This window comes from Elgaria multicarinata, chromosome 14 (assembly GCF_023053635.1).
Source record: "Elgaria multicarinata webbii isolate HBS135686 ecotype San Diego chromosome 14, rElgMul1.1.pri, whole genome shotgun sequence".
Taxonomy (NCBI): Eukaryota; Metazoa; Chordata; class Lepidosauria; order Squamata; family Anguidae; genus Elgaria; species Elgaria multicarinata.
The window spans coordinates 16,338,506-16,350,982 of record NC_086184.1 but is presented as its reverse complement, the minus strand read 5'-3'; the positions used below and the strand labels follow the sequence as shown (position 1 = coordinate 16,350,982).

The window sequence follows — 12,477 nt, the reverse complement described above, 5'->3', positions numbered from 1 at the left end:
TCACAAGAAACCATGGTTTGGTATTGGAAACTGTAGTTTGCTGTTACATATGAATGATCTCAGGAAGTCTTTGGCAGAAGGAGTGGAACGGAGGGAGGAAAGTTGCTGATTTAATGTAAGGATTTTAATATTCAACAGCCATTTATCATTTTTGGGAGACAGATATATAGCCTGACCTTCATAGGCCCCTTCCAACATATACTAGGTTTAGGTTGTTGAAAGTTCTGCATGTACATTATTTCAGTAATCTTCCAACAGCTCTGTAAGCTTGGCCAATATTATTATTCCTGTCTTGCAGATGAGAGGAACTTGAGGCTTAGAAAAGTGTTGGCAAGAAGTTCAATGCTGGGGCAAGATTTGAACTGGTGACCTCATAGCCACCATTCTACCCTTGCTCATGTGTAGCCATCCTTCTTGGTGATGGGGGGGAAAGTTGACCATATGCAATACATATTACGTCTCTTGAATTAGCTAATAAAGACATCTTTATTTTAAGGAAGCTGAATGATCCTTCCATTGTTACACCGTTTTCTAGAGATGACCGGGGTTTCACTCCACTTCACATAGCTGCAATATGTGGTAAGCACTGCAGTCCTTTTGTTCTTGGAATATTCCGGTAGTTTTCTAACTTCCCATCCCCCCAAAACACTTGTCTGCCATGAAATCCCTGAGCATCTACCATGGAACTGCTGCTTGTTTCAGAGGATCCTGGGATATGTCTTGAGAACACTGCCCTACAGCAGTAGCCAGGCCTTTCCACCTGAACTGTGTATGTGCCCTAATGATGCACTCAGGATGCACTTGCAGCTTCGTATTGCATGAGAAATTTGTTAATGGTAAACAAGCTGTCTGGGTTCCTTCTATGACCTGGATCCCCTGAGCAACTCCCTAAAGGTCTTTTGCCTCCTTAGGAATCCCATCTTCCTTCTTTTACCTTCCCCTTTCCAGTAACGTGGGGTTTACACTATAGATGTGGAGTGACTGACACACCAGAAAAGAGTTTACTAATATATTAAAATGAGCAAATTACAGTTAAAGGTGTTTAGTCAATAGGGTTAAGTGATACAAAGGTATTAAAAGAAAATAAAAACTGCAAAGCCCAAGTTCTTTTACCCTAGTTTCACTTAGCCTTTTCCATCTGCTTCTTCCTCGTGCTGTTGTCTTCTCCTGCTCTTTCTGGCTGGCTTTCTCCTCCCTTTTTATACCCTCTTCCCCCAAAATGGAAAGTACTGTTTGAACCTTGGAGAAATGAATCTTAACTGGAGAAATAAAACTTAACTGGGGAATGAAACCACTCCTCTCAGGGATACCCCCTCCCAACAGAATAACCCCAGGCCCTCAAGGCCTGACCTTTTAATTTTTTTACTGTAGGACACAAACCTTCACATAAGCTGGCTGCCGGGGAAGTGTGTCCTTCCGACTGAGGAGGGACCAATATTTAGTGGTCCAAGCTTTTCATGCAGGAGAACCCGGTTTCAATCCCTGGCATGTTTTGTTAAAAGGATCAAGTAGCAGGTGATGGAGAAATACCTCAGCTTGAAAGACCTCAGGGAACTGCTGCCAGTCTAGAGTAAACAATATCGGGCTAGATAGACAAATAGTCTGATCTGATATAAAGCAGCTTTTTGTGTTCCTTTTATCCTCTGATAAGCTTCCAAGGACTCACGGATTTCCTTGGAACACATTTAGAAAACAGTTGCAATATTCCACTATAGGGTTGGATCGGACTTGAGCATCTGTCTAGCCGTACGACATGGAGATAACTTGCTCCACCCCCCCACCCCTCCGATGTGGAGTACACAGGCTCTTGATTTAACCCTAGGAAGCTGCCTTATACCGAGTCAGACCCTTGGTCCACCTAGCCAAGTACTGTCAACTCTGACTGGCAGCAAGTGACTCTCCCGAGTTCAAGGCAGGCGTTTTCTCAACCCTAACTGGGATCGAACCTGGGACTTCCTGCCTGGAAAGCATTTCCTCTACCATTGAGTTACAACTCTATATTATTTCATTTATTCTGGAGGGGAGCTGGTGAGTGGATGCTATTGCCTTTTGGCTTAACGGGGCTGGAGGTGATGACTTTTGGGATCCTCCGACTCCTTGACCCCTGTAATTCCATCCCATGGGAGTTGTCGAAAGCCACTCCCGAAAGTCTGACTTAATCCTTTCTGCATCAAGTCCGCCTGTTGTAAATAGGTCAATGTCTTGCGAATTTGCAGGCAAGTTTTTTTTAAAAAAAATTGGGGGGGCGGCGGCTCCCTCCACCCAAGATAGGGTCACTCTTCTGTGTACCTGTAATTTGCACTTGCATTTATTTCTCACTTGGCTCCCTCCAGAGAGAAAGCCCCGTTCATTTATTACGACTAGAAAGCCCCTTGCTGAGCCATGACCTGGAATAATCGGCTGTCAATTGAGGGACGTTTAATGCCGCGAGCAGACACAGAGGAAGCTGCCTTACAGCTTCCTTGAGTGGGGAAAGGAAAGGAGTGTTGAGCTCACAGTTTGACTCAGAAAATGAAACTTCCTTTCCTAGCTGCGAGATGCTGACATTTTGATTTTAATGAGCGTACCTTTCTCCACAGGCCAAGCGTCGTTAATTGACTTGTTAGTCTCCAAAGGCGCCGTTGTCAATGCTACGGATTACCACGGATCAACGCCGCTTCACCTGGCCTGTCAGAAAGGGTACCAAAATGTTACTGTAAGCATCAAAGGGTTGATGAAAGGTTTGACACGAGTCTTAAGTTAAAATAACACGAATAATCCAGGGAATGCTGGTGGACTTTTCAATCCAGTACCACTTCCTGGTTAAAAGCAGAAACTGATCTCTCGGTGGCTTTGCTTTCTGCTGTGGACGAGAAGTGGCTACTTTTTCAGAATCTTTACTGAATCCTGGTTCATGGAAGCTTCTAATCCAACCAGTTGGGATCCAGTTTAAACTTCCTGTGAGATTTCGGATTAGAAAAACGGGCTGTGTCGTCGCCTGGCAACTTTCAGCAATTCCAAGGGGAGTGGTCTCAAGATTTTCATTTTACAATCCAGATAATTCCAGAATTGTGATTTGATCGAAAAGATAGTGGCTGGCATCCAAAGAGTTTCTCGTGAGAGCGGAAAGTGCTTCTGGATTACGCAGGAGAGGGGATCTTGATTTCTTCCAGTTATTGCAACCTTGACCCCACCCCATACCACATCCCCCAGCATTCTAGAGCAGCTTCCCCAACCTGGTGCCCTTGTCTTGGACTACAACCCCCATCATCCCCTCACAGCCCACCTGGGGACGATGGGGGTTGGAGTTCAACCCACCTGGAGGGTGCCAGGTTGTTGGGGAAGTTTGTTCCGGAAGATCTCCAAACCCGGGACGTTCCAAGGAGCTGCAGTGCAGAAGAGGAGAAGGAGGCAGAGCCCTGGTTGCCCTTCTGTGGATCCAACCTGATTTTTACAAGCGTTCAAATCTTCGGTATTCAGCGTACAGGCAAATGCAAAAGCAGCATTGCAACAAGGTAACACTCATCCGTTGAAAGAGGTACACCTGACCTTCCCGTCCTCATGCTACACCAGTGCACAGCTGTTTGCGGGGCCGTGTTCTGTAGCCTTGGCGCAACCTTGGAGAAGGATTTATCCCTCACCATCACTGTTCTAACGTGTTTAACAGGGGCCTTTCCAGTGGATTTGAACAAGTTTGCAGGGGGGTGTCATCATATTATTATTTATTTATTATTTATTTATTTAAAATAGTTCTATCCCACCCTATATTACTAAGATCTTAGGGCGGCGTACAGATAAAAACATACAGTATAAAACAATAACTATACACAGTTAAAAACAAATTAAAACATGATCCAAGTTCAAACAATATATAATTTAAAAGCAATAGATGCAGTTTAAAACAGTTAAAACAATGTGCCAGTGAGTTTAACCATCAAAGCCATGTTTTTACTTGGCGTCGAAATGCAATCAACGTTGGCACCAATCGGGCCTCCAAGGGGAGGGCATTCCACAGTCGGGGGGCCACCACAGAGAAAGCCCTCTCCCTTGTCCCATCATAGCGAATGTGTTGCATTGGTGGGATGCGGAGAAGGGCTCCTCCAACAGATCTAAGGTCTCGGGCAGGCATATATAAGGAGAGGCGCTCTCTCAAGTATCGAGGTCCCAAGCCATTTAGGGCTTTAAACGTCATTACCACCACCTTGAATTCCGACTGGAAGTGTATAGGCAGCCAGTGCAGTTCCTTTAAAACCGGTGTTATGTGGGCTCTGTAAGATGTACCTGCCAGTTGTTAAGATTTGGAAACAGGAATGATCCCGAATGGAAGGGGGAGCACTTGTTGGATTATGTTGGATTATGTTATGGATAAAGTATTATATGTTAACATTTATATATTCAAGTAATCTCTTATGTATTTGATTTTTTTTCTATGTATGGTATGTTAAATTGTTATATTTGTTTGTTTTTATTTAGTAGTCTAATAATTTTTTTTTTAAAAAAAGATGTACCTGCCAGCAGTCTAGCTGCTGCATTTTGCACTAGCTGCAATTTCCGCATCGTCTTCAAGGGCAGCCCCACGTAGAGTGCATTGCAGTAGTCTAATCGGGAAGTTACCAGTGCATGCACTACTGTGGCTAGGTTGTCCCTGTCCGGGAAAGGCCGTAGCTGGCGGATCAGCCGAAGCTGACCCCAAGTACTCCGTGCCACAGAGTCCACCTGGGCCTCTAGTGACAATGATGGATCAATTCATATGGAGATGAATTATTATTATTGCATTTATATTCTGCCTTTTTTCCTCCAAGGAACCCAAGGCAATGTACATAATCCTCCTCCTCTGCTCCATTGTATCCTCACAACAACAACCCTGTGTGGTAGGCTGGGCTGAGAGTCTGTGACTGGCCCAAAGTCACCCAGTGGGTTTCCATGGCCGAGTGGGGACCAGAACCCGGATCTCCCGACTCCCAGTCCAACACTCTAGCCACTACACCAGGCTGGCTGGGTGTCGTCTGATCATGCAACCCCCCAGATCATGATGTGTTTGGTCCCAAGCTCTCTTTCACCCTGTTTTCCTTGTCATTCAGAACGACTTCTCTAAGTCTTCCGTAAATAGCAAAGCATTAATAGAACATTTTGGTTGACGAATCCTCCACCTTTTCCTTTGGAGGAGGCAATGTGACATCGGCTGGTTTGCGGTTGCAAGAACTGCTTCAGACATTACAAAGCCAGCCTAGAGCAGTGCACCGCTGGCTACTGTGATCTTCGAGAATGAAGAAATCCCTCGCCGTACTAACACCGAGCATTGGTTTAGTTCGTGGATGCTGTTTTGCTCTGCAAAGTTCTCCTGGAACGCCAAACATCGTGATCCCTTGTATTGCTTTGTACTGTGGGGCCTGGCGAGTGATATAATACCTTGGCAGCTTGGCTGTAACTCCGAATGGGTTTTAAATAGTTCATGACAAGAAGCTTTCACATGGGTCAGGAACTTGGTCAAAGTGGTAGCAAAAAGCCAACGAGAAGCATTATCACTTGGCTGCTTTCAAGCCGAGGGGATAAGCATTAGAGATTTCATTTTGCATAGGAACTTAAAGGAGCCGCACTAGTAAGAATCCTATTTCGCCAACCCCCGCACCGCGTCTTATACCCGTGTCGGCTTGCTTTTTCTTTTTCAGCTCCTCTTGCTGCACTACAAAGCAAGTACCGAAGTACAAGACAATAACGGCAACACGGCGCTGCATTTAGCGTGCACGTACGGCCACGAGGACGTAAGTTGCTTGTCTTTCGCGAATTTCGCAAGTACCTGACATGCGTCTTATCTGCCAACGAGTTAGACTACGGAATTCACTGCCACAAGATATCATGATGGCCGCCAATTTGGATAACTTTGAAAAAGGATTACTCAAATTCACGGAGGCTACTAGTCCTGATGGCTGTATGCTACCTCCAGTATCAGAGGCAGGATAATAATAATAATAATAATAATAATAATAATAATAATAATAATAATAATAATATAATTTTATTTGTTACCCGCCTCTCCCTCTGGATCGAGGTGGGGTACAACACTAATAAAAACACCATAAAACACAACTAATTCAAACGTTTAAAACCAGTGCATCCTTAAAAGCAGCACACCATTAAAAAAAGGCATCTTAAAAGTCAGCTGGGTAGGCCTGCCGGAAGAGATCAGTCTTTATGGCTTTCTTAAATTCTGGAAGACTGTTAAGTTGACGAATCTCTCCTGGCAAGCCATTCCACAAACCGGGAGCGGCAGAAGAGAAGGTCCTCTGGGTAAAAGTTGTCAGCCTTGTTTTTGTTGACTGGAGTAAATTCTTCCCAGAGGACCTGAGCGAGCGGGGCGGATTGTACGGGAGAAGGCGATCCCGCAGGTAGCCGGGACCCAAACCATGTAGGGCTTTAAAAGTAATGACCAACACTTTACACTTCGCCCGGAAACTAATTGGCAGCCAGTGAAGGGATTTTAAGACTGGTGTAATGTGCTGGGGAACATGGGCAGGAGGGTGCTGTTGCATTCATGTCCTGCTTGTGGGTTTCTCCTGGGGAACTGGTTGGCAGAGTGAACAATTAGAATGTAAGCCTATGCGGCAGGGTCTTGCTATTTACTGTTTTACTCTGTACAGCACCATGTACATTGATGGTGCTATATAAATAAATAAATAAATAAAAACAACAACAACAACAACAACAAAGTGCTGGACTAGATGGACCCTTGGCCTGATCCAGCAGGGCTCCTTTTATGTTTTTTAAAATCCCATTAGAAAATCAACTTTCATTTTCTTTTTCTTTTCTTTTCTTTTCTTTTTGAAAGCAAATTCCTTATCCCTTAGCCAAGGGGTTGGGGAACAGGGTTTTTTTTTTGCGGGGGGGGGGGGGAGAGGGGTCACTGAATTACCCTCCACTGGGCCTCACACAGACCAGATGATATCAGTGCCCATGGCCATGACCAAGGTGCTGACCCTGCCCCAGAATAAATTCAGCATCTTGGATAGCTCCTTTAGAGTTCTGGCTGTTCTGACTAAAACCTGGAAGGAATTCACCTCCATATCATCATCATCATCATCATCATCATCATCATCATTCCGCCCTTTTCCCAATACTGGGACTCAAGGCGGCTTTACAAATTAAAACATGTACAATTAAAACAGAGATAAACAAAAATTAAAAATATAATTAAACATGCTACAATATTAAAATATTTTAAAACATTTTAAAACACGAATAATTAAAAAAAAATCCAATATATAAACAATGTATAAACAAAGGTCCGGATTACTTCCCCAAAGGCCAGCTGGAACAGAAAAGTTTTAGCCTGCCTTTGGAAGCACAACAGGGAGGGAGCCAGTCTAGCTTCCCTGGGAAGGGAGTTCCAGAGCCCCGGGGCAGCCACCGGGAAGGCCCTCTCCTGTGTTCCCATCAGGCATGCCTGTGATGGTGGTGGGACTGAGAGAAGGGCCTCCCCTTAATATCTAAGAGGACGGGCAGGCTCTTGAGGGAGAATGCAGTCTTTCAGATAACCTGGACCCAAGCCGTATAGGGCTTTATAGGTCATAACCAGCACAAAATCAGAGACCCCACTCTCCATTCATACAGATTAACAGCGGTTTCAGCGATAACGCACATGCTTTGCTTGCAATGGTGTCAAGCCCAATCCCCTGACATTTTCAGAGCAGACCGGGAAAGATCCCTGTCCGAAACCCTGGAGGCCCACTGCTGAAAAGTGGGATGCGTAACCTGGTGCCCTCCAAATGTTTTGGACTACAACTCCCATACGCCCTGGCCAGGATGGCCAGTGATGGGGCATCACGGTAGTTGCTAGTTCCATTGCTTTAGCGGTGTGATATTTTCAAAGGGTTTGCTTTTGGTTTGCCTTTCTAGTGTGTCAAGGCTTTAGTCTATTACGACGTCCATTCTTGCAAATTAGACATCGGTAACGAAAAGGGAGACACTCCTCTTCACATAGCTGCCCGCTGGGGCTACCAAGGGATCATAGAAGTGCTGCTACAGAACGGAGCCAGCCCCGATGTTCAAAACCGAACGAAAGAGACTCCTGTGCAATGCGCGTTAAACTCCACGGTACTTTTTAGTTCACTGTTCTTTGGATTTTTGTTTTCTGTGATTTTCACCGCTGCAGTGTGCATTCAGTTCTTGGGTCTTCTTTAATTATCTGCTCTTTGGGTTTTTGTTTTTAAAAATAAATCCCCGTGTGATATTTTTAACCAGCATTTAAATTGTGTGTGTGTGTGTGTATGTGTTGGGACTGCTAGCACCTCTTAAAAATATTATTTCCCTCTGTTTTTGACGGAGAAAGGTCACAGTTCTATTTCTGAAACGCAGGATAGGCAAGACGAAGGCTGCAGCCTGGGTGCTCTCTTGTCTGCATTTAGGTATAGATCTTGATATCAAACGCATCTTGTGGGCTCATGCCATGTTTGTCTTCCCATTAGTGAATTTCCTTCGCGGTGCCTGTTCATGAATATTTGATCTTTCTGCAGATTTTATCTTTGATGGAGCTGGACTACCTCACGTTTGAAAGAGGACAGAGTGCTTCTCAGGTAATCCCGGGTGTATCAGCTGCAGTCCCTTCCTTAGTGTAAAGATACTCAGTTGATCAACTGCTGTGATAATGGTGACGCTGCCAACTCTTTCCTTTGCCCCTCCTGTCAGTCCCCGACCAGGTCTCCTCAGTTTTGCGAGGACACCATCAGCCAAATATCCTCCGTCTCCACGTTGTCTTCGGTGACAGCAGCCAAACAAGAAGAAATCACAGCTATTTATAAAGAGGTAAGCTGATGAAGCCCCGGGTAGCCGAGCAGGAGAAATCAGAGTGTTGGTGCTATTCCTGTTTCTCTCCCTCTCTCCTAAGACTAGAACTTGGGCTCACCCAATGAAACGGATTGGCAGGAGATTCGGGACAGAAGACAAGTGTTGCTTCATGCCGCGCGTAACTAACTTGGGCCTTTCCGTACATGGAGGCTATAATCTGATGGTTCTTGGGAGGTTGTCCCAGAGGCCGTTGGGTTTCTCGGATCTCCCTCTTCGAGGGCAGAGAGTGAGCCCTCCCTTGGAGAGGGAGACCTTAGGAAGGAAGGGAGCAGTGACTTGCTTCCTCCCTGCGAGGTAGGACAGAAAGTTTCCCTTGATCCCAACCGACCCACCCGCCTTGTTTCCAAGAGGGGAAGGGGAAGGCATGGAAGAAAGGACTAAAAATATGAAAAATACATTAAACCACACAGAGAGCCTTTGGCACAGACCATCCAAGGAAAATAAGAAAGTCTAACTGGCCTAATCTATACTTTACCGGAATAAAGGGTCCCCCTGTCCAGAGCTCCACGTGTCCAATATCTGCAGGCAAGCCAACAGGAGGACCAAACGCCATCATTCTCCCTCCTCTTTGTCCTTTGATCACAGCAACCTCAGCCGGTTCTCTTCAGCCAATCCTCAGCCTCCTAGTCACCCCACCCTGGTAAGATTCATACTTTCCCACCCATTCCAGCTGTGATCACCCCATCCAGTTAGTCGAGATCGCTGTGGCCTTGGGCTGGCAGCCTTGCCCGGGTTTTTCAGATAGTGCATCCACAGGTATTACGTAAAATAAAGTCTTTGTGCAGGGTGGACTGTAAAGGTACCTCTGTAAAGATACCTGGAATCGACAGTACTGCTTTGTTTGGTCATGCTGTTAATTTCTTTGAAGACGTCGTCCCAAAATGCCTCCATCACTTCCGTGATCACCCTCCCCAACGTTGATTTGAAACGGTTTTGAAGAACTTCTGTGCCTTGATAAGGGTTATGTGCTGCCACACAGAAAGCGCTCTGGTAGCAAATTCCCTTGGCCTGTCACTCCTTGTCTTCATGGAGCCAGAAATAGCATGCTTGTCCCGAGGGAATTGTCCACTGGTATCCCCAACCCTACTTCTTAACATGCTTTTAATGCTTCGGATGACCCACAAAATAATCCAGTTGGCAGGTTGTATGGCTTGGATGCCATGCTCTTTAATTCTAGAGAATTGGAACTTAAAAGACATTCAAAATTAGTCCGTGGGGCGTGTTACTTTGGCAGTAAACCATGTACAAGATGGCATATTTGGAAGCATTTGTTTAAAAAAAAACCCCTGCAGATGTGATTTTTTAACTGCTATGACATACAGTGCCATGATGTAGATAATATATCAATGGCTCCCCGTCACAATGGCTACATGGAAGCTCCAGGTTTGGAGGCAGCATGGGAAGGGACCAAAGCTCATTGGGAAAACTCATGCTTCCCTTGCAGAAGGTCACAGGTTCAATCCCTGGCAACTCCAACAGCGGACACGGCACCCTTCCCCTCCAGATATGTTTGGATATAACTTCCTTTAGGCCCAACCAGCATAGATAATCAGTAGGGCTAATGGGCATCCAGAACATCTGGAAGACACCAGGTTGGGGATAGTTAGATTAGAGGGTCAGGCTAGCCTGGCTCCAATTTTGGCATCTCCAGATTATGTTTTTAAGGATAGGAGAGAATGCAGAAGTCCCTCTCTGCCTGAGACCCTGGAGAGCAGCAGCTGCCAGCCAGTGTAGCCAATACTGGGCAAGATGGACCAATAGTCCGACCTAATGTAAAGCCACGTTGATGCTCCTACCCCATTGTTGATGTTCGACCTGCCTTGGATGACGACAGCTTGTCTTTGTGCGGATGCAGCCCAGCCAAGGGCCGCTGTTCTATAAATACCATATTTCTTCGATTCTAAGATGCACTCCCCCCCCCCCCATATAAACATCTCTAAAAACGGGGTGCGCCTTAGAATCGCGGGTGCATTTATTATTTCTTCGAATCAAAGCTTTTTTTTTCTGTTGGTGGTACTGAAATTAGTGTGCGTCTTACGATCGATGGTGTCTTACAATCGAAGAAATACGGTAAGAAACCATGCCTAGTAAGAGATTGAGAATCGCTTCTTTTGCTGTTCCTGAAAGGGACAAACTTATCCCCCCGCAGAGGCTGAGTCTGTAGTTCAAGTCAGGGGAAAAGATTACCAGCAGCTAAAGACCTCTCAGCTTCTGAAGCGCTTGGCCCTCGCTCCCTAATCCAACTTGAGTCTGCAGCCATTTGCGGTAATTCATCGCACTTGCTTCTTAATGAGCAAGAAAATGTTTCGTTGCGGTTGCTATGGTCTGTCGCATGTGATTTCTGGGAGTATAGCACACGCACATAAGCTTGTTTTATCCTGTATTTCAAGCAAATTTGACATTTTTAAAGTCCATAAGTACATTATTCATAAAATATGAATGCCAGGTTTGTGCCCCACAAAGAGCACTGTAGACATGCAAATCACAGAGGTCATATACAGATCCCATTTATGGAGGCGCTCGGTCCTATAAGGGACCCCTCCTTCTGAGCACCTCTCCAAATTAGTCCCCCAAGGGCTAAATCAGAAATCGGTGCTAGGTTTTCAGACAATACTGGTGCTACAGCATATACCAATGCATTGAAATGTCCTTTTCTTTCTGGATTGATTTATTTCACAGGTGGACAAACTTTTAAGAGCAGTTGCCGATGGAGACTTGGAAATGGTAAGACCTACCGTGCCCCGTATTACGGTGTTGACGTTTTGTGGATGGTGTTTGCAACTACATGTACTGATGGCACCATAGGGTAGAGATTTCTAGTAGTCTACGATTTAGAAAAGGAACAGGCAGTTATTAAAAGTGGTCAAGTAGAGACGTGTATTTACCTAATGGGAATGTTCAGGGTTGTGCTCTCACTTCTGCTGGGCTAATCTGGATGAGGTCTCCCTGGCTCATCCGCCTCTTGCCTTTGGCGGCAGAGGACAGCAAAATGGCGGCAGCTGGGCTGGACAATGCATGCGCGATTGCTTCATGGCATAAGTAAGCAGTAGGGTAGACCCACAGCCTCATTGCCTTGAGGGTGTTATGTGGGAGCCTCTAGGGTTGTGCAGATTGTAGTGTGTGGTACAGCACAGCCTTCCTCAATCTGGTGAGTTCCAGATGTGTTGGGCTACAATTCCCATTGCCCTACCCAGGGTTTGTCTGGCAGAGGATCAAACAAGCCATGGTTTGTTTTCTTATTCCCTGGGTTGTTGGTTTCCCTCTTCTTTTAGGCCGCTTTGCATTACTGTAGTACTTTGCAGCTTGTAGAGTGGCTGCATGTTGTTTTACCACTCTTGCCTGCCGCTTTAGCCTGACAGAAGAACCCATGAAAAACCCCACAGTTCTGGGTTCACACATAATGACAACCCATGGTTTAAACTACTCAGAGTTCACAACCTAACAGCAAGCCTTCCTGAATTGCTTATGGCTAACAAACCATGATTTGTTATTGCGACTTGGTTTGCACATCACAACAACCTGGAATTTAACAACCCATTCTATGGGTTGGCGTTATGAGTCATTCTCCGAGGACTGAGCATGCTCAGTTGAAATGGAATGCAGACGTTGGAAGGAGAAGAATGGAAAATTGGAGAGGGAATAGAATGGAGTAACTTG

The 12,477-nt window shown here is 45.5% G+C and overlaps 1 protein-coding gene across 3 annotated transcripts in view; it reads left to right on the top strand.

Annotated features, from left to right (window-relative positions):
- The window catches only part of ANKRD27 (ankyrin repeat domain 27), a 67,110-nt gene that overhangs the window by 34,404 nt on the left and 20,229 nt on the right, over positions 1–12,477 (top strand). For all 3 annotated transcript variants that reach the window (XM_063141403.1, XM_063141401.1, XM_063141402.1), the window contains exons 15-21: positions 497–579; positions 2,580–2,695; positions 5,649–5,741; positions 7,873–8,070; positions 8,490–8,549; positions 8,662–8,778; positions 11,500–11,544. In XM_063141403.1, the coding sequence (XP_062997473.1) occupies positions 497–579; positions 2,580–2,695; positions 5,649–5,741; positions 7,873–8,070; positions 8,490–8,549; positions 8,662–8,778; positions 11,500–11,544 (712 nt within the window). The remainder of the gene's footprint in view (positions 1–496; positions 580–2,579; positions 2,696–5,648; positions 5,742–7,872; positions 8,071–8,489; positions 8,550–8,661; positions 8,779–11,499; positions 11,545–12,477) is intronic.